Source organism: Oncorhynchus mykiss, chromosome 12 (genome assembly GCF_057628025.1).
Source record: "Oncorhynchus mykiss isolate SJ-2025 chromosome 12, ASM5762802v1, whole genome shotgun sequence".
Classification (NCBI taxonomy): Eukaryota; Metazoa; Chordata; class Actinopteri; order Salmoniformes; family Salmonidae; genus Oncorhynchus; species Oncorhynchus mykiss.
This window is the reverse complement of record NC_143033.1, coordinates 13,770,249-13,793,093: the sequence shown is the minus strand read 5'-3', so window position 1 is coordinate 13,793,093 and position 22,845 is coordinate 13,770,249. Positions and strand designations below refer to the sequence as shown.

General features: G+C 43.0%; 1 protein-coding gene across 1 annotated transcript in view; it reads right to left on the bottom strand.

The window, feature by feature from the left end:
• Positions 1-4,194: 4,194 nt before the first annotated feature.
• LOC110536984 (spermatid perinuclear RNA-binding protein) overlaps positions 4,195-22,845 on the bottom strand; it is a 61,589-nt gene continuing 42,938 nt past the window's right edge. The window contains exons 13-16 of the mRNA XM_090191761.1: positions 20,385-20,531; positions 17,525-17,663; positions 17,311-17,358; positions 4,195-5,581 (exon numbers count right to left, since the gene is read on the bottom strand). Coding sequence (XP_090047887.1) covers positions 5,487-5,581; positions 17,311-17,358; positions 17,525-17,663; positions 20,385-20,531 — 429 coding nt within the window. The 3' untranslated portion in view covers positions 4,195-5,486. The remainder of the gene's footprint in view (positions 5,582-17,310; positions 17,359-17,524; positions 17,664-20,384; positions 20,532-22,845) is intronic.

Genomic DNA, 22,845 nt, shown 5'->3' with positions numbered 1-22,845 from the left:
TATTCTGCCTGGTCTTCTCATCACGTGGATCTCATAATATATGCTAGAATATAGAGCTGTGTGTGCAGTAGTACAATCTACCCATTGAAAATGCAGTAACTGAGGCTCGGCTCTCTCCACTACACTACAGGTTACAATGTACTACAAAAACTATTTGAAATATTTTAAAAATACTTTTAACTGTATCCTGTCTGGAGTGCCAGATGGGCTGGGTTTGCACTTTTGCGACTATTCCACTGGTTCCATTGCACCAGGCAAGCACAAGCCCAGTTGAAGTATGTTAAATGATGTAAAATAGTTTTGAACCCAGTGTAGGCTACTGAGAAACATTGCTTTGTATTGTGGGCCCCCTTAGGGAGCAGAGGCATGGGACGATCAGAGGGAGACATTTAAAGCCAACCAACACTCAGTTGACATCCAGTAGTCTATTATTCACAAAGGCCATCTGGTCAGAGCATGTCTCAACAACACACAGCCCTCAGAGAGAGAGAACAGAATGTTGTGTTAATGGGGTCGCCCCCCCATTACTTTCTGACCGTAAAGCCTGATTTTTTAAATTCTAAGACAAACATAACTTCTAGAGGTCCGAAACAATAAAGATTGAGGTAAAACCACATAACACTAAATAGGACTCAGCTCTGCTGTGAGCAATCGAACCCGAGACGAGCCTGTCCGAGTTAGCCCAGCCAGGATATCCAGCCAGGATGCACAACCATCACAAGTGCTGTGCCATATGGCTTTCAGGCAGTCATGGGACTAACTAGCCTGGGAACCAGTCTGTTTAGCTAACATCCACTCCTTTTACTCTGTGTCATTGCCACCTGTTTAGTAATGACATGGAAAACAAGGAGTGAAATGTGAGATAAACAGGTTGGTACGCCGGCTTGGGACTAAACCCTCTCAGAACCATGATTTGGAATATCCCATTGGTTCTCAATGGACTATCCCTGCAGTTGTTTTTCTCCATGTGAGGCTTTGGTTGGAGATTTACTCTGCATGAGTTAGGGTTATACACATTCTCAATGAGACACTGGTACCAGGAGCCTAATCAATAGGAATGATTGGCTATCATTTAATGAATAATTGTGATTGGCTATCACTTAATCAAGCGGAGTGATTCGTTTCCAGCTAATAGATGATGACTTACTGGTACACAAACTCTTAGGATCAGAAAGGGGCTTGTGTGTTTGACAACCCCCGATCATTACCAAATGACGGAACATTGAAATGTAGATATAGTTTAGTTCAGTTTGATCTTTTACTTGCTGTGTCTAACTATGATGCGTCTAACTGTGATGCGTCTAACTCAACAATAACTTACCCATGATGTCATTCAGACTTAACAGGATTTCTGCCCTAAAAGATTGATTTAAGTTATTCATCTTCAAAATTACACTGAGGCTCAATAACTTTTCCCACATGATTTAAAAAAATAAAAAACATTTAAAATGACAAACTCTGAAGATCAAACTGCCATGAAGATGCATAAGAAGAACCAAAGGTTTTGATGTAAGGTTACATTCTGTAATAGTTGATCCGTTTCCTTCCGACTGAAGTTGTATTTTTTAAAGGCTGTCATGTTGAACATCCAGAAGAGTGGCGAGGACCTAACATCAGAAGCTCTTAGCAACTGAAGCTACATACATAGATACATACCATATGTTTGTGAAGATGTGACCCACCAACCAATGCTATGCTTCAATAATGTGCATTCCCTTTGGGATGTGTATTGTCTAGGCCATAGCCAGTTGTCAGATCATTTAGTTATGGATATATTCGTATCAGTCTAGTCCATTTACTTTAAAGTGGCAATATGTACATTTTTGGGCAACCCCACCAAATTCACATAGAAATGTGAGACATAGATCTACCATTCTACTTGAAAGCAAGTCTAAGAAGCGGTAGATCTGTTCTATGTGGGCTATTTCTATGCTTCCTGTTCTTACGTTTTGTTTTTGTGTATTGTACTTTCGGTTTTGTACACCAGCTTCAAACAGCTGAAACAACAATATCTTTGATTATGGAAAATAGATTTCACAGCAGTTCAGACGGTACAATGATTCTCTATACTATCTTATTTTGTCAAATAAACTGAAATTAGGTGAACTATTAGAGTTAAATTAGGTGAACTATTAGAGTTAAATTAGGTGAAATATTAGTTTTAGCAACCAGGAAATGGAGGAGCGATTTCTGCATAGTGCAACTTTAAGGATAACAAAATGATATTACAGAATGTACTAGCGAAATGTTGATTTGTGGTTGATTGAACATTATGTTAGCAGCTTTTATATAAATAAGATTAAAAAAACAACTATACCTTATCTGATTCTATAGTTTGTAATTCATCTTGATATAGGACGAATGTAGTGATTTATCCTGTTATACAGTAGGATGTCCACTTATTCAAGACCAGGTAATATGGCCTTGAGGCTGAGTTGATAATCTTGCTGGGCACTGTAGTTCACCATCATCACCACCATACACTAACTTAACCCCACACAAACTCATATCAACTACAGTTTACTATGGTTTCACCTGATCAGTTAGATATAACATATCAATGTAGTGTAGTATACTACACAACCGGTTTCAGAACACCTTCTCATTCAAGGGTTTTTCTTTATTTGTACTATTTTCTACATTGTTGAATAACAGTGAAGACATCAAAACTATGAAATAACACATATGGAATAATGTAGTAACCAAAAAAGTGTTAAACAAATCAAAATATATTTTATATTTGAGATTCTTCAACTTCCACCCTTTGCCTTGATGACAGCTCGTCATTCTCTCAACCAGCTTCATGAGGTAGTTATCTGGAATGCATTTCAATTAACAGGTGTGCCTTGTTAAAAATTACTTTCCTTTTTAATGCGTTTGAGCCAATCAGTTGTGTTGTGATAAGGGGGGGGTATACAGAAGACAGGCCTTTTTGGTAAAAGACAAAGTTCATATTATGGCAGGAACAGCTCAAATAAGCAAAGAGAAATGACAGTCCATCATTACTTTAAGACATGAAGGTTAGTCAATACGGAACATTTCAAGAACGTTTAAAGTTTCTTCAAGTGCAGTCGCAAAAACCAAGTGCTATGATGAAACTGGCTCTCATGAGGACCGCCACAGGAAAGGAAGAGCCAGAGTTACCTCTGCTGCAGAGGATAAGTTCATTAGAGTTACCAGCCTCAGAAATTGCAGCCCAAATAAATGCTTCACAGAGTTCAAGTAACAGACACATCTCAACTGTTCAGAGGAGACTGTGTGAAGCAGGCCGTCATGGTCAAATTGCTGCAAAGAAACCACTACTAAAGACACCAATAATAAAAAGAGACTTGCTTGAGCTAAGAAACACGAGAAATGGACATTAGACTGGTGGAAAATTGTTCTTTGGTCTAGAGTCCAAATTTGAGATTTTTGGTTCCAACCGCAGTGTCTTTGTGAGATGCGGTAAGGGTGAATGGATGATCTCCACATGTGTATTTCCCACCATGAAGCATGGAGGAGGAGGTGTTATGGTGTGGGGGTGCTTTGCTGGTGACACTGTCTGTGATTTATTTAGAATTCAAGGCACACTTAACCAGCATGGCTACCACAGCATTCTGCAGTGATATGCCATCCCATATGGTTTGGCCTTAGTAGGACTATCATTTGTTTTTCAACAGGACAATGACCCAACACACCTCCAGGCTGTGTAAGGGCTATTTGACCAATAAGGAGAGTGATGGAGTGCTGCATCAGATGACCTGGCCTCCACAATCACCCGACCTCAACCAAAGTGAGATGGTTTGGGATGAGTCAGACTGCAGTGTGAAGGAAAGGCAGCCAACAAGTGCTCAGCATATGTGGGAACTCCTTCAAGACTGTTGGAAAAGCTTTCCAGGTGAAGCTGGTTGAGAGAATTTCAAGAGTGTGCAAAGCTGTCATCAAGGCAAAGGGTGGCTATTTGAAGAATCTCAAATATAAAATATTTGTTGTTGTTTAACACTTTTTTGGTTACTACATGATTCCATGTGTGTTATTTCATAATTATGATGTCTTCACTATTACTCTACAATGTAGAAAATAGTACAAAAAAAGAAAAACCCTTGAATGAGAAGGTGTTCTAAAACTTTGGACCGGTAGTGTATATAGTATATAAATATATCAACTAGAGAGGGTCATGTAAAGCTGGCGGTTATGAAATGACTGGGTCCTAACTGTCTTTATACAGTAGAGATTTAATGTACATAATGTCAGAGTATACATTATAATTAGATGTAGCCATTAATCAATGTGTGGTTGGACTGTTCCATAGTGACAAGGCTGGTTGGTCTGCGACTGAGTTGACAGTAATAAGCCCTGTGTGTTGGTTTGTCTGAGTAGCATGCTTTACTCAAAGTAACTGGGCCACCCATCACCTTTACAAGCAGACAAACTGTGAACTGTGCTTTTGGTCCCACGTTCATGCTGTAGGCATGAGAGAGACAGAGGACCGTGGTTGGTCCTGTCTAGGAGGGGGTTTCTGTGTTCAGTTACCCTAGCTGCCCAACACACCCAGCTTACTAACAGGACAAAGCGTACGGTGCAGTACAGGATACCCTGTGAGCAGAGAGACAGTGGCGCTGTGAGAAATGTTTCACTGAGAAAAGTGTGCTTTCTTACAGGAAGTAAACAGGAGGTTGTGTGTTTGTAGTGTCACACAGGAAGTGCGTGTGTATGTGCCGTGTGTACGTGTGGTAGAGAGGGCGGTCGGTTTACAAGGTTGAGTGAGCCTCTCGTCTGACCAGGCCGTGCTAGCGAAAGGCTCAGACGAGAAGACATCGAGGTGAAAGGAAGGAGAAATCACTAAGCTATTCTATAAGCACAGGTGAATTAAGAAACAGGTTTATATTGCATTTCCAGTACTAGAGTAAAGTCCATTTCTCAGTGTGCATCAAACTGGAAGAGGAACAACTCTATATTGTGGGATTGTGATTACATATAACTTTCTAAAATGATTTATACCAACAATAAGTATATCATATATTTACATGTACATCATAAATTATATCAACACGTGTAATACATATTTATAGAAACTTATACCAGACATATAAATGCATATATTCCATGGTATAGGCACACATACACTCAGTGAATATACAATTGAAGTGATATATTGCAAAGCTGTGCTTGTGTATGACTCAATGGAACATTCACATCATCTCAAGTAAGCTTGAAGCCAAAACAGTTCAGGTGTCGTATTGCTATATAAGAAAAAGACCCAAAGATCAAGGTCCTCAAGCTTTTAGTTTTGACGCAGCTGAGATTTTTAAAAAAGTCCAATCAAATATTGCTTTTTTAGGTTTGTTTCTATTGATTTGGGTCGTGAGGAGACAGAGGAACAGAGTGAGAGGAGTTCAGTTTGACCACTCGCTGGCTCTGTAAATGATGGTGGGAGACAGACAGACAGACAGCCTGGAGCAGCACTCTGTTGTCAGATAGTTTAGAAGCAACACAACCGGATGGTTCTAGAAGTCAGAGAAGAGATCTTGAGGACCCAACTGAATAATAAATGGTGCGATGGTCCGAGGTTGGTAAAAGGGATTGTCAATGAAAAGACCACCTACAGTGAGGAGAAGAGCAGAGACAGATAGTGTAATTACTGTGGTGGCCCTGTAGGAGGCAGCATATCTTACTCTCGACATAGGTTGTTATCTCTGCTCTGTCTGGCTGTACTGTACGTGGGGTTTTCATTGCACTGGGGCGGGTCAGGTTAAAAAAGACATCAACAACTTAAGTTGCAACGGTTACCACTTTCTGACAAAATCAATCCAACTAAAATTAAAACCGAAAACTATTGGACATTTAAAAACAAACAAACTCATTTAAAATATTAAAGCAGAGAGATGTGATAAGACATGTAGCTGCTTTAACGTGATTTCTTTAAGACAATGTGATTAGTACATAACTCTGACAAATCAAATCCAATGTTGTGATTTTGGAGAGAGTATAGTAGGATGGCTGTCATCACGACAAGAGAGGGAGAGCCCATGGGAGAGGGAGAGAGGGAGGAAGATAGGGAGAGAGAGATGGAGAGCCCATGGGAGAGGGAGAGAGGGAGGAAGATAGGGAGAGAGAGATGGAGAGCCCATGGGAGAGGGAGAGAGGGAGGAAGATAGGGAGAGAGAGATGGAGAGCCCATGGTAGAGGGAGAGAGAGGGAGGAAGATAGGGAGAGAGAGATGGAGAGCCCATAGGAGAGGGAGAGGGAGAGAGGAAGATGGGGAGAGAGATGGAGAGCCCATGGGAGAGGGAGAGAGGAAGATGGGGAGAGATGGAGAGCCCATGGGAGAGAGAGAGAGGGAGGAAGATGGGGAGAGAGAGATGGAGAGCCCATGGGAGAGGGAGAGGGAGAGAGGAAGATGGGGAGAGAGATGGAGAGCCCATGGGAGATGAAGCGAGAGGGGGAGCCTATGGAAGAGAGAGGGAGAGGAAGCCCATGGGAGAGAGGGAGAGAGGAGGAGAGCGAGGAGGAGATGGAGGATAGGGAGAGGCCATGGGAGAGGGAGAGGGAGAGAGGAAGATGGGGAGAGAGATGGAGAGCCCATGGGAGAGGGAGAGAGGCAGGGAGAGAGAGATGGAGAGCCCATAGGAGAGGGAGAGAGGCAGGGAGAGAGAGATGGAGAGCCCATGGGAGAGGGAGAGAGGCAGGGAGAGAGATGGAGAGCCCATGGGAGAGGGAGAGGGGCAGGGAGAGAGATGGAGAGCCCATGGGAGAGGGAGAGGGAGAGAGGAAGATGGGGAGAGAGATGGAGAGCCCGTGGGAGATGAAGCAAGAGGGGGAGCCTATGGGAGAGGAAGAGAGGGGAAGCCCATGGGAGAGAGGGAGAGAGGAGGAGAGCGAGGAGGAGATGGAGGATAGGGAGAGGCCATGGGAGAGAGGGGGAGCCCATGGGAAAGGGAGAGATAAGGAGAGAGAGAGCCTATGGGAAAGGGAGAGAGGGGAAGCCCATGAGAAAGGAAGAGAGGAGGAGAGAGAGAAGGAGAGAGCCCATGAGAAAGGGAGAGCCCATGGGAGAGGGAGAGAGGGGGACCCAATGACAGAGGAGAGAGGGAGAGAGGAAATGAGGAAGAGAGAGAGAGAGAGAAAGAGAGATGGGGAGCCCATGGGAGAAGAAGCGAGAGGGAGCCCATGGTAGGAGGGTTGGGATCAGACAGAATGGGCTTCCCCTGTCTGTCACTGAGCTTGGTTTCAACCAACCATTGGAGAGGACACTGGGACCTCTGGTCTATGGCTGTGCCTCATAGTGATAACCATGGAGATGGCAGTCCTAAATGGACCATAACCCAAGGGGCTTTTCTCTCAATGGTGATGGGGACCACATCCTCTCAGCCACGGGCCAGCACGGACACACAACCTTCTCAGATTGACCCAAATATCCTCATATTAGATATATTTTAGGAGTCAATATAAGATCACTTTTAGGGTTTAACAGAAAATCTATATTTGGGTAAAAATATAGATGGATGCTGAATGAATTCCAATTTGGACTTCACTGTGTTGTATACAGAACAGTATGTATGTTGTTGTGTAGTGAGCCATCAGGCCAGGCAGGGAGCAGCGTTGTGACTGAACTGGCTAAACTCCGGTAGCTGGCCCCCGGGGAGAGGACTGACTGGACAGCTGAGTCACACTGATGCACTCACCAATAAAACAAATGGAAAAGTAAAACAACCACAGAGATGAAGCAGGGCCCGGTTTCCCAAAACCATCTGACGGCGAAGTTCCACATTAGAACCTTCGTAGGAGCATCGTTAAATCTCAGAGCCGTTTCCCAAAACCACCGTTATTAACGTTGCACTTAAAAACACTTGTAATCTAACGCCTGCCTCAGCTAAGTGCGTAGTTAGATACGTTTTTGCCCTCCCGCGTCACTTTATACACAGAAGATCGCCTCTAAACATAGAATCACATGGTTTATCCGTCTCTCTGTGACCACTGATAACTCCAGAACAAAGTCGACTACGAATACAATGTTGTCAATGTCTTTGCAATTGATACAAAAAGTGACGTATAAGAAGATGGTTCAAATGAAAAATCAGATGACTGCATTAAATTGTAAACAGTAAGCTAATAGACCTGTTTCAATCATATTGACATATATTTCATGTTCATTCAAATGAGTTCTATTTCGCTACTTGTAGGCTATTGTCTGTCATTTGTCTCAATATATTCCATGATGTGTAGTCTAGATATGAATCAAATGAGTTCTATTTCGCTACTTGTAGGCTATTGTCTGTCATTTGTCTCAATATATTCCATCATGTGTAGTCTAGATATGAATCAACTGAGTTCTATTTCGCTACTTGTAGGCTATTGTCTGTCATTTGTCTCAATATATTCCATGATGTGTAGTCTAGATATGAATCAACTGAGTTCTATTTCGCTACTTGTAGGCTATTGTCTGTCATTTGTCTCAATATATTCCATCATGTGTAGTCTAGATATGAATCAACTGAGTTCTATTTCGCTACTTGTAGGCTATTGTCTGTCATTTGTCTCAATATATTCCATCATGTGTAGTCTAGATATGAATCAACTGAGTTCTATTTCGCTACTTGTAGGCTATTGTCTGTCATTTGTCTCAATATATTCCATCATGTGTAGTCTAGATATGAATCAACTGAGTTCTATTTCGCTACTTGTAGGCTATTGTCTGTCATTTGTCTCAATATATTCCATGATGTGTAGCGTAACATGTGCACAATGATTAGCCAAATCTGTGATCTAGTGCATTTAATTGGTTAAGCATTAGAATAAGCCGGCTATATATTTGCAGCCGTAGGCGGTAAAATCTCTCTAGAAGCTGATCTGTTGTCAGTATTGTGAAATAACTTTAATGTTTAGGAGAGGTTTTCATGGAGAAAGCTGATCCGAGAGCAGCGCTCCCTTTCTTTCAATCCTATCAGTATCGACATGCTCCAACGACGCACCTAGCGACGGTTCTCTCTGCTTGGTGTTTAGGGAAATGTTACATCTTCGTCCGTTGTAGGAAAGATGCATCGTTAAACACTCGTAAGCCTAAATTATATCGCTATCGGGAAACCGGGCCCAGGACAAATTACATAGCAGTCTCCATTGGTTGGATAGGGTCCCTTGTTGCTGCTTTCCATTCTCCAGTGTGTAGCTGTGGTTCCATATTTCCATGTGTCCAGTGCTGTGCTGTGCTATGCAATAGGTGTATTCGATAGGACTCAGGGGAACCAGCCAACTAAGCAGCCATATCAGATTGCTGTGTGAACTGTGAATGGTGTTCACGGAATGGGTTCGGGAACCCAATGTGCAATGAGAGAGTGGCGTGGGGGTTGTGAGGGTTACGAGGGGTCAGACTCAGGGTTACGAGGGGTCAGACTCAGGGTTTACGAGGGGTCAGACTCAGGGTTTACGAGGGGTCAGACTCAGGGTTTACGAGGGGTCAGACTCAGGGTTTACGAGGGGTCAGACTCAGGGTTTACGAGGGGTCAGACTCAGGGTTTACGAGGGGTCAGACTCAGGGGTTACGAGGGGTCAGACTCAGGGGTTACGAGGGGTCAGACTCAGGGGTTACGAGGGGTCAGACTCAGGGTTACGAGGGGTCAGACTCAGGGTTACGAGGGGTCAGACTCAGGGTTACGAGGGGTCAGACTCAGGGTTTACGAGGGGTCAGACTCAGGGTTTACGAGGGGTCAGACTCAGGGGTTACGAGGGGTCAGACTCAGGGGTTACGAGGGGTCAGACTCAGGGGTTACGAGGGGTCAGACTCAGGGTTACGAGGGGTCAGACTCAGGGTTACGAGGGGTCAGACTCAGGGTTACGAGGGGTCAGACTCAGGGTTACGAGGGGTCAGACTCAGGGTTATGAGGGTTATGAGGGGTCAGACTCAGGATTATGACAGGACAGAACAGGTGATGATTTCATCAAGATATCCATGACCAGGGTCAATTCCATTTCATTCAGTCAATTCAGGATTTAAACTGAAATTCTAATCGGAATTCTCCCTGAATAAACTGAATTGAAATGTAATGAAATGATAGCAGTGGGTCTGAGCTTCGATCTATTAGAATATCCATTTTCAAATACAATTTAGTTTGTGGTCAATTTACAGTGTACAAATGATTAGAATTTGTTGACCTCTGCTACTGAATCACTACACTGCTAAAAACTCTGCTCCCATGCCACCACCATATTCACCTACACTCTACCTCCTATTCATAACAGCAGCATTTCCTGTTTCTTGTCAGGTCCATGCAACTTCCTATGTAACTTCCTGTTCCAACCAGGAAATAGCTTCAAATAGCTTCTCTAGCCAAATAGAGAGTGCTACAATAGCGTAGCCCATAAGGCTGTATATACTATTACTGTCCCTTGTTTTGGTTAGACAACAGGCAGTGCTCAGATTGTTGTAGGATATATAAAAGGTTTTATTTGTCCACAATAGTTCCATTATAATTCCTATGCATCCTTCACACAGCTCAGGTTTACAGAGAATGTGTTCTGTGCCAAATTGCAAGGCCTAAATCTTTCCTACTTAAGAACAGAAACAAAAAAATAACAAAAAAGTCTGATATAATTTAGATTCAAAAGAATGAGGTAACAATTCACGGTACAAATCCTTCAAGTTTTATTTTTTATTATTTTTTAAATCTTTATCATCAAAATACACTTCTTTTACAAATCATCTTCTGCTCAAGTCCTTTTGTTCACTTCTCCCTCCATATGTAGGACAAATAAAAAGACTCAGATTCCCTTCTAGTGGGGTGTTTTGGGGTCCCTGTTCTAAAAGAAGGAGTAGTGGGGGACGGGGTAGGCGGGCATTTTCATAACAGGCAACAGAAGCATTCTGTTGGGGGAGAAACCTTGAGGGGAGACATGAAAACAGAGAATACTCCACATGAGTCCACGGCAGGCAGGGCAAAAGAAAAACAAATGTTCTGATCTACTAGCTACTATACCCAGAGTCTAGGCCACAGAACTAGAATCAATAGAATAGCAGGTTATCCATTTTTTAAATGCTATCGTCAAAGCAGCATTGCTCTATTCATTTAATTTCTATGGTCTAGGCCCTAGACAGACCCTGTGTGCAGAGCTATACAGTAGAACACAGAGAGAGGGGCAATGTGTGAGAGGAGGAGGAGGAAGGAAGACCAACATGTCAATGGTGGTGAACAATGCAGGGCTGTGGTTGGTTGGCTGGTTTCTTTGTGTCTTTGTTTATAGGTACTGTAATATGGAAAGAATATTATTGTGTACTTGAGTGTGTGTTTCTCACAGTCTTTAACCCATATAGAAATCCCAAAGCAGCAACATGAGGCTGAGTGCCACACACCAGTAAGAGTCTGATAGATAGAGAGATAGATAATAGTGGGGACGATTAATCAGCATGCAACAGCATCTCAGAAGCACTGGGGGGGACTGGGGGGGACAGGATATGTTATCTGATCTCACAGCAGCCAATACCAGGACTTCCTTAATAATGCCATTACTGACACGACTGAGTGGGTACTAAAGAAACACTCGTAATATAGCAGGCAGAGACCAGGCTGGGTCGGATCGAGCCACAAGGGTTAAGGGATAAATTGGGTATTTTAGACATTACAGTTATATGGTCCTGGCCCATAGACTATCATAAGTATTCACCCACTTGGATTTCTTCACATTTTATTGTGTTACAAAGTGTGATTAAAATGGATGTATAACTGTATAACTGGATAATACCAAACGTACAGCACTCCACTTCAGTGTAAATAAAGCCTGGAGTCCAGCCCCATGCTAAGTTAAGGCCCATATTCAAAAAGTATATCAGAGTAGGAGTGCTGGGCTCTATACAGACAGGTCCCACCTGTTCATATAATCTTATTCAAAGGCAAAACTGATCCTATATCAGCACTCCTACACTGAGAGTCTTTGTGAATACAAACCCATGGTTCTCTGGCGGTTCCTTTTAGAATATGTTGTGTCCACCCTGTAACCAGCCCGGTCCAGTCTCCCATCCTGAACATAAGACTCATTCAAAGCCCCCAGAACCAGAAACAGGCAGCTCTCTCTGTGAAAGAGGGGAGGGGCCTCCCAATGCCACACAACAACACACAAGGACCAGTTTGTTCTAAGATTAGGGTTTGTGTGATCGAGAGAGGGAGAAGGAGAGGTGGAGGGAGGGAGGGAGGGAGGGGAAAAGAGAGAGAGGGAGAGGGGAAAAGAGAGAGAGGAAGAGAGGGAGGGGAAAGAGAGAGGGAGAGGGGAAAAGAGAGAGAGGGAGGGGAAAGAGAGAGGGAGAGGAAAAGAGAGAGAGCAAGAGAGTATGTATATATTTTTTTACATGATCATATGTTTTTGAGTGTATAAATCTGTAAGACAAAGTGGGTGTGAGTGATTGAGCATCGTGAGTGTTGCTGTCCTCAAACCGCTAAGTGCTATATTGAATTATGCTGAGAGTGAAAGGGGAGGGGAGTGGAGGAGAGCAGAGCACATTGAATCTGATCTAGTTTTGTAGCGATGAAAGAGACTATGGGAGATATTCAAACCCTCCAGAGATCTTAGACAAGCTACTGGCTGCCTGGCAGAGACTGAGCAGGCCACAGCTGACTGACCGACCAGCCAGTCTAGCCAGAGGACCAGCCAGTCTAGCCAGAGGACCAGCCAGTCTAATCTAGAAGTGGGAAACCTACATTATGTGGACAGTAGGGCTGATCCCATTTAGTTGACTGGGTGATTGTTTGGTCGATAGGCTGTTGGTCGACCAATATTTTTTTAGTCGAGCGGTAGAAAATCTATATAAAATGTATGGCACACGAGACACCTGTCTGATTCACGCATGCCTCAGTAGACGAATCCATTGCGTAGGTCGCGGGATGGCACACCAGTACCACCAGTATTCCTCCATCTTATTTGTAAGTGCTCTGGTTGAGTGAGAGCACACGTGCACCTGATTATCCAGAAAAGTGCGTCTAGGCTACCTGGCCAGCGTGCAAATGTAGGCATATAAATGTGCCCATCTGGGGATCTGATAGTATTTCTGATTGTCTTAACTCACCACCACCACAGCTTCTCAAAGTTATTTTTTCTTCACCTCAAACAGCAAGTAAACAAAGTCTGATTTTCCATCCATTGAGAATGACAATAGTTCCTCAACGTAGTCTATTGGAAAAAAACTCTCTTTTGACCACTCGGTGTGAAAGGGGAAAAAAATGTCCTGCTCTTATCTGGTGGAAAATAGGCCTAATTGATAACTTCAAATCTCTTCTCGCAAATCATCTACAGCTGTGTCTGTCCAAATCTCACTGGCGCAGAATATTTTATACAACTTTGCAAGTTTGCCTAGCGCGAACTTCAGACCGTACCAAGTTGATAGTTGATACAATGTTTCAAGTTCCTTGCATTCAGTGTATGAGCCAATGTGATTTATAGGATATTTATTATTATCAGGATATTTTCTACCTACAAGCTTCAATGTATTTATTTGTTAGCTTTATGTAGGCTATTTTTACATAGTTAGCAATAAAAGTTACTTTTAGAATTTTGATAAACCACATGATAATGATTTTATCAGAACAGATGACCAATGTTCCCCTCTAAGAGTCTCGGGTGCAGTAGACCCGAGACTGCCGCGCAGTGCGCATAACAAAAATCACGAGATTGAACTTTACTCAACTTTTTAGCGTTTTCCCTGTTAGTTAACACTATCAAGTCAACATTTCCCTTTGCTGTGGGAATAGTGATCAAATCATCTCAATTTTAGCCACTTTCTTTCGTTTTTTTCTCCCAAATTTGATCTTGTCTCATCGCTGCAACTCCCCAACGGTCTCAGGAGGCCAAGGCCAAGTCATGCGTCCTCCAAAACATGACCTGCCAAAATGCACCTGCGAGCTGAACCCAGAAGCCAGCTGCACCAATGTGTCAGAGGAAACACTGTTCACCTGACAACCGAGGTCAGCCCGCAGGCACCTGGCCCACCACAAGGAGTCGCTAGAGCGCGGTGAGCCAAGTAAAGCCCCCCCGGCCAAACCCTCCCCTAACCCGGACGACGCTGGGACAATTGTGCCCCGCTCTATTGGACTCCCAGCTGGTTGTGATACAGACCAGGATCGAACGTGGGTCTCTAGTTGTGTGCCCCCTCCCAACCCCTCTTTTACACTGCTGCTACTCTCTGTTTATCTTATAAGCATAGTCACTTTAACTATACATTCATGTACATACTACCTAAATTGGCCCGACCAACCAGTGCTCCCACACATTGGCTAACCGGACTATCTGCATTGTGTCCCACCACGCGCCAACCCCTCTTTTTACGCTTCTGCTACTCTCTGTTCATCATATATGCATAGTCACTTTAACAATACCTACATGTACACACTACCTCAATCAGCCTGCAACTTGCAAAGTTGTCTGTATATAGCCTCTTCTCTTTTTTTCAAATGCCTTTTTACTGTTGTTTTATTATTTTCTTACACACACACACCTATTTTTTCCTTATTTTTCCCCGCACCATTGGTTAGAGTAAGTAAGCAGGTCTTGTTGTATTCGGCGCACGTGACAAATCAACTTTTATTTGATTTGAGTGACGCCTTAGACGGTGCGCCACTCGGGAGGCCAATATTAGCCACTTTCAATGCAATTTACCGAAACATAAACTAACTATGCAAGAGATTTTGTTGTAGGCAGAATGCATCGGAGTAGGATTCTATTGATTACGACTCAGCCTGTACTCTTCAGTATAACCAATCAGAGCTGCAGTAGACTTCTTTTTGGTCTTAAAGGGGCAGTGTTGTATTTTGAGACAGTATTGAATAAGCTAAGTAGCCAATAGGCAGAGGGTAGAATAATATGTCTGATTCTCTGTAATAATGGTATGGGAATAATAATGCATTTTATTTTTGGTTTTCTTGCATCAAACAACACAACAACATTTTCAGTCACCTCCTTGTCTGAAGGACAAGTGGATCAACACTCTTACTGACAGTTGTGGCTGCGTTGCGTGATGTAATGTTGTCTCTACCCTTTGTGCTGTTGTCTGTGCCCAATGTTTGTACCATGTTTTGTGCTGCTACCATGTTGTGTTGCTGCCATGTTGTGTTGCTACCATGTTATTATCATGTTGTGTTGCTACCATGTTATTATCATGTTGTGTTGCTACCATGTTATTATCATGTTGTGTTGCTACCATGTTATTATCATGTTGTGTTGCTACCATGTTATTATCATGTTGTGTTGCTGCTATGCTGTGTTGTTGTTTTAGGTCTCTATGTAGTGTTGTGATGTCTCTCTTGTCGTGATGGGTGTTTTGTGTTATATTTCTAGTTTATTAAAAAAATGTATCCAGCCCCTGTCCCCGCAGGAGGCCTTATGGTAAGCTGTCATTGTAAATAAGAATTGGTTCTTAACGTACTTGAACCAATGACAACTCTGAACCAATAACATTAATTTTGGGACAGGTCGAAAAGCATTAAACATGTATGGCAATTTAGCTAGTTAGCTTGCACATGCTAACTAATTTGTACTGGGATATAAACATTGAGTTGTTATTTTACCTGAAATACACAAGGTCCTTTACTCCGACAATTAATCCACACACAAAACGGCCAAGAGAATAATTTCTAGTCATCTCTCCTCCTTCGAGGCTTTTTCATCTTTGAATTTATATGGTGATTGGCATCTACACTTTCATAGTATTACCACGACAACAGGCAAAACATTTAGTCTTTCAATTACCCACGTGGGTATAGCCAATGAGGAGATGACACGTGGGTTCCTGCTTCTATAAACCAATGAGGAGATGGGAGAGGCAGGACTTTCAGTGCGATCTGCGTCAAATAGGAATGACTTTTATTTTAGCCCTTGGCATCGCAGACGCTCGTTGGCATGCGCCAGCAGTGTGGGTGCAATAATTGAACAACATGGATTTCTACATTTATTTTGTGACGCTTGCGCACGTGACGTGCCCGGTCTGGTCAGCATGTAAGAAGATGCATTTTCACCATAGTTTTTGTTGGTAGGCCTACATTATGATCAAATAGCCACTACTTGGCCACTGTTAAAACTGTAACTTAAAGCAGGTACAGCCTCAGTGTTCACAGTAAAACTGTAACTTAAAGCAGGTACAGCCTCAGTGTTCACAGTAAAACTGTAACTTAAAGCAGGTACAACCTCAGTGTTCACAGTAAAACTGTAACATAAAGCAGGTACAGCCTCAGTGTTCACAGTAAAACTGTAACTTAAAGCAGGTACAACCTCAGTGTTCACAGTAAAACTGTAACTTAAAGCAGGTACAACCTCAGTGTTCACAGTAAAACTGTAACATAAAGCAGGTACAGCCTCAGTGTTCACAGTAAAACTGTAACTTAAAGCAGGTACAACCTCAGTGTTCACAGTAAAACTGTAACTTAAAGCAGGTACAGCCTCAGTGTTCACAGTAAAACTGTAACTTAAAGCAGGTACAACCTCAGTGTTCACAGTAAAACTGTAACTTAAAGCAGGTACAGCCTCAGTGTTCACAGTAAAACTGTAACTTAAAGCAGGTACAACCTCAGTGTTCACAGTAAACACGCGCTGGAAGTTGCACAGAATTTTCACAACGTTCAAGTTTGCGCCCAGCAGACCTGAAATTTGCTCAGTGCCACAAATAATTTGAGGGAACATTTGCGACGATACTCTCGGTCGACATACACTTTTTTTTTGTCGGGGACAGCCCTAGTGTAGAGTGAATTAAACAGTCCACTGTTAATGTATCCCTTGTTTATAAGGATTTAGTAAGGCTTTGAGATACAATTGGTTGGAAGAGGTTGTGTGTGTGTGTGTGTGTGTGTGTACTGTACTGCATTACAGTAGAGATAGCTTTGGTTAGAAGGTAGTCTACAGAGGTAGTGTTAGTGGGTATAACCCATTTAGACGGTCTTTGTGTGTGTTGGTGGCATCGGTCTCTGCCTGAGCTGGGCAGCTTTGAATGGGCTATCTGGCTGTGTCTGGCTGTGGATAGAGAGCCTGGGGGGTTACACAGAGGAGAGAGATGTCCAGAGAGTCAGGGTGGACAGACTGATGAACAGACAGACAAGCAGAAGGGCAGAACAAGCAGCAGTCTGGACACTCAGGCGGGTGAAGAAGCGCAGCAAGGCTTGCTCCAACCACAGTAAGAACCAATAGGTTATGATCAGTTCCATTTTTAATTTAGCTCTTAAATTCGCCCGATTCTTCAGTTTCAATTTCGACCTCTATTCGTAACTCAGATTCAATGGGAATATACAGTGTTGTTTTCCAGTAGGGCCTCCAACAGGTGTAGGAAGGAAAATAATAGTGAGGTAGATGTTAACCCTATAGACTTACCATAGGCTGGGGCGGCTGCAGCACTGTATCCATATGGGGTCCCGAAGCCTGTCACACATGTTAAAGCCATGTAGACTATTAGTATCGCTGGTTGACTGGACATAATGATAACACGCACACACGCACACCACACACACACAGTTATGGCAGGGAACTGGACAGGTCAGACAGAGACAAAACACACACAAAAGATGACCCACATATTTCCATGTACCTGGTATCTGTGTGTATCCTGGTGCAGTGGCTGTGGTAATGAAGGCTCCACTGGTCAGGGCTGCCGCTCTACCTCTCCCTCTGGCCACCTGGGCTGCTACTGCTGAGGCTGCCACTGCTGCAGCTAGGGAACATTTTGTCTACAGGGACACAGAAACAGTACTGTAAACAAGCAGCATTGATGACTGATCAGACTACCCTGTAAACCGGCTGTATTGATGACTGATCAGACTACCCTGTAAACAGGCTGTATTGATAGTTTGGAAATAATCTCTATTAGAGACTGTCTCAGGTTGAGAAGGTAAGAGAGGAAGTATTGATACCTGATAAGATTCTTCAGGTAGCCTAGGGGTTAAGAGCATTGGGCCCTTGAGCAAGGTACTTAACCCTAATTGCTGCTGTAAATTGCTCCGGATAAGAGCGTATGCTAAATGTAAATGTAAACAAGGCAGTATTGATTACTGATCAGGACGGTAACTCTCCAGGAACAGGGTTGGAGTGAAGCCCTACAGGACGGTAACTCTCCAGGAACAGGGTTGGAGTGAAACCCTACAGAACGGTAACTCTCCAGGAGCAGGGTTGGAGTGAAACCCTACAGGACGGTATCTCTCCAGGAACAGGGTTGGAGTGATACCCTACAGGACGGTAACTCTCCAGGAACAGGGTTGGAGTGATACCCTACAGGACGGTAACTCTCCAGGAACAGGGCTGGAGAGCCCTGCTCTAAAAAATGTATATTGCTAACTGACCACTCAGACTCCTGTAAACAGAAAGTGTTGATAGCTGATCAGAGACAGTACTGCTAACGTACAGAGTGTTGATAGCTGATCAGAGAGACAGTACTGCTAACGTACAGAGTGTTGAGGGATGATCAGAGAGACAGTACTGCTAACGTACAGAGTGTTGATAGCTGATCAGAGAGACAGTACTGCTAACGTACAGAGTGTTGATAGCTGATCAGAGAGACAGTACTGCTAACGTACAGAGTGTTGATAGCTGATCAGAGAGACAGTACTGCTAACGTACAGAGTGTTGATAGCTGATCAGAGAGACAGTACTGCTAACGTACAGAGTGTTGATAGCTGATCAGAGAGACAGTACTGCTAACGTACAGTGTTGAGGGATGATCAGAGAGACAGTACTGCTAACGTACAGAGTGTTGAGGGATGATCAGAGAGACAGTACTGCTAACGTACAGAGTGTTGAGGGATGATCAGAGAGACAGTACTGCTAACGTACAGAGTGTTGAGGGATGATCAGAGAGACAGTACTGCTAACGTACAGAGTGTTGAGGGATGATCAGAGAGACAGTACTGCTAACGTACAGAGTGTTGAGGGATGATCAGAGACAGTACTGCTAACGTACAGAGTGTTGATAGCTGATCAGAGAGACAGTACTGCTAACGTACAGAGTGTTGATAGCTGATCAGAGAGACAGTACTGCTAACGTACAGAGTGTTGATAGCTGATCAGAGAGACAGTACTGCTAACGTACAGAGTGTTGATAGCTGATCACTGAGACAGTACTGCTAACGTACAGAGTGTTGATAGCTGATCAGAGAGACAGTACTGCTAACGTACAGAGTGTTGATAGCTGATCAGAGAGACAGTACTGCTAACGTACAGTGTTGAGGGATGATCAGAGAGACAGTACTGCTAACGTACAGAGTGTTGAGGGATGATCAGAGAGACAGTACTGCTAACGTACAGAGTGTTGAGGGATGATCAGAGAGACAGTACTGCTAACGTACAGAGTGTTGATAGCTGATCAGAGAGACAGTACTGCTAACGTACAGAGTGTTGAGGGATGATCAGAGAGACAGTACTGCTAACGTACAGAGTGTTGATAGCTGATCAGAGAGACAGTACTGCTAACGTACAGTGTTGATAGCTGATCAGAGAGACAGTACTGCTAACGTACAGAGTGTTGATAGCTGATCAGAGAGACAGTACTGCTAACGTACAGAGTGTTGATAGCTGATCAGAGAGACAGTACTGCTAACGTACAGTGTTGAGGGATGATCAGAGAGACAGTACTGCTAACGTACAGAGTGTTGAGGGATGATCAGAGAGACAGTACTGCTAACGTACAGAGTGTTGAGGGATGATCAGAGAGACAGTACTGCTAACGTACAGAGTGTTGAGGGATGATCAGAGAGACAGTACTGCTAACGTACAGAGTGTTGAGGGATGATCAGAGACAGTACTGCTAACGTACAGTGTTGAGGGATGATCAGAGAGACAGTACTGCTAACGTACAGAGTGTTGATAGCTGATCAGAGAGACAGTACTGCTAACGTACAGAGTGTTGATAGCTGATCAGAGAGACAGTACTGCTAACGTACAGAGTGTTGATAGCTGATCAGAGAGACAGTACTGCTAACGTACAGAGTGTTGATAGCTGATCAGAGAGACAGTACTGCTAACGTACAGAGTGTTGAGGGATGATCAGAGAGACAGTACTGCTAACGTACAGAGTGTTGAGGGATGATCAGAGAGACAGTACTGCTAACGTACAGAGTGTTGAGGGATGATCAGAGAGACAGTACTGCTAACGTACAGAGTGTTGAGGGATGATCAGAGAGACAGTACTGCTAACGTACAGAGTGTTGATAGCTGATCAGAGAGACAGTACTGCTAACGTACAGAGTGTTGAGGGATGATCAGAGAGACAGTACTGCTAACGTACAGAGTGTTGAGGGATGATCAGAGAGACAGTACTGCTAACGTACAGAGTGTTGATAGCTGATCAGAGAGACAGTACTGCTAACGTACAGAGTGTTGAGGGATGATCAGAGAGACAGTACTGCTAACGTACAGAGTGTTGATAGCTGATCAGAGAGACAGTACTGCTAACGTACAGAGTGTTGAGGGATGATCTTCTTCTTCTTGATAGCGGTGGCGTTGGGACCAGAGAACAGTTTCTCCAGAGCAGCCAACGCAGCGGATGCCTTCGCTACCTTCTTATTAGGCCCCGCCCCCCGGAACTTCTGACCATCCACCTCCACCTGGAGACAGAGGGAGACACACACACACACACACACACACACACACACACACACACACACACACACACACACACACACACACACACACACACACACACACTCAAGTAAGCATGCGTTGGGTAAAGAAGAGCTGATCAGATGTGTCTGTTGAGTTTGAATCGATAAGGATTTTTATTTTATTTACTCATCTAATATATATATATAATGTATACTGTATACTTCACTATCTATTCTTCACTATATATTGCATCTTAGCCACTCTGTCACTGCCCATCCATATATTTTATACTTGTATATTCTCATCCCATTCCTTTACTAGATTGTGTCTATTAGGTTTGGTTGTGTAATTGTTAGATATTAGGTTTTGTTGTGTAATTGTTAGATATTAGGTTTTGTTGTGTAATTGTTAGATATTACCTGTTAGGTACTGCTGCACGGTCGGGTCTAGAAGCACAAGCATTTCACTACACTCGCAATGACATCTGCTAACCACGTGTATGTGACCAATAAAATGTGATCTGATTTGATCTTCTGTTTTACTACAGGATATCCTGTATGTCTAGTGGTATAGTATAGAGATATCCTGTATATCTGGTGGTAAAGAGATATTATGTATGTCTGGTGGTATAGTATAGAGATATCCTGTATGTCTGGTGGTATAGAGATATCCTGTATATCTGGTGGCATAGAAATATCCTGTATGTATGGTGGTATAGAGATATCCTGTATGTCTGGTGGTATAGTATAGAGATATCCTGTATGTCTGGTGGGATAGAGATATCCTGTATATCTGGTGGTATAGTATAGAGATATCCTATATGTCTGGTGGTATAGTATAGAGATATCCTGTATATCTGGTGGTATAGAGATATCCTGTATGTCTGGTGGTATAGAGATATCCTATATGTCTGGTGGTATAGAGATATCCTGTATGTCTGGTGGTATAGAGATATCCTGTATGTCTGGTGGTATAGAGATATCCTGTATGTCTGGTGGTATAGAGATATCCTGTATGTCTGGTGGTATAGAGATATCCTGTATATCTGGTGGTATAGAGATATCCTGTATGTCTGGTGGTATAGAGATATCCTGTATGTCTGGTGGTATAGAGATATCCTGTATATCTGGTGGTATAGAAATATCCTGTATGTATGGTGGTATAGAGATATCCTGTATGTCTGGTGGTATAGTATAGAGATATCCTGTATGTCTGGTGGTATAGAGATATCCTGTATGTCTGGTGGTATAGAGATATCCTGTATGTCTGGTGGTATAGAGATATCCTGTATGTCTGGTGGTATAGAGATATCCTGTATATCTGGTGGTATAGTATTGAGATATCCTATATGTCTGGTGGTATAGTATAGAGATATCCTGTATATCTGGTGGTATAGAGATATCCTGTATGTCTGGTGGTATAGAGATATCCTATATGTCTGGTGGTATAGAGATATCCTGTATGTCTGGTGGTATAGAGATATCCTGTATGTCTGGTGGTATAGTATAGAGATATCCTATATGTCTGGTGGTATAGTATAGAGATATCCTGTATATCTGGTGGTATAGAGATATCCTGTATGTCTGGTGGGATAGTATAGAGATATCCTGTATATCTGGTGGTATAGTATAGAGATATCCTATATGTCTGGTGGTATAGTATAGAGATATCCTGTATGTCTGGTGGTATAGTATAGAGATATCCTGTATGTCTGGTGGTATAGAGATATCCTGTATGTCTGGTGGTATAGAGATATCCTGTATGTCTGGTGGTATAGAGATATCCTGTATGTCTGGTGGTATAGAGATATCCTGTATGTCTGGTGGTATAGAGATATCCTGTATGTCTGGTGGTATAGAGATATCCTGTATGTCTGGTGGTATAGTATAGAGATATCCTGTATGTCTGGTGGTATAGCGATATCCTGTATGTCTGGTGGTATAGAGATATCCTGTATGTCTGGTGGTATAGTATAGAGATATCCTGTATGTCTGGTGGTATAGTATAGAGATATCCTGTATGTCTGGTGGTATAGTATAGATATATCCTGTATGTCTGGTGGTATAGAGATATCCTGTATGTCTGGTGGTATAGAGATATCCTGTATGTCTGATGGTATAGTATAGAGATATCCTGTATGTCTGGTGGTATAGAGATATCCTGTATGTCTGGTGGTATAGAGATATCCTGTATGTCTGGTGGAATAGAGATATCCTGTATGTCTGGTGGTATAGAGATATCCTGTATGTCTGGTGGTATAGAGATATCCTGTATGTCTGGTGGTATAGTATAGAGATATCCTGTATGTCTGGTGGT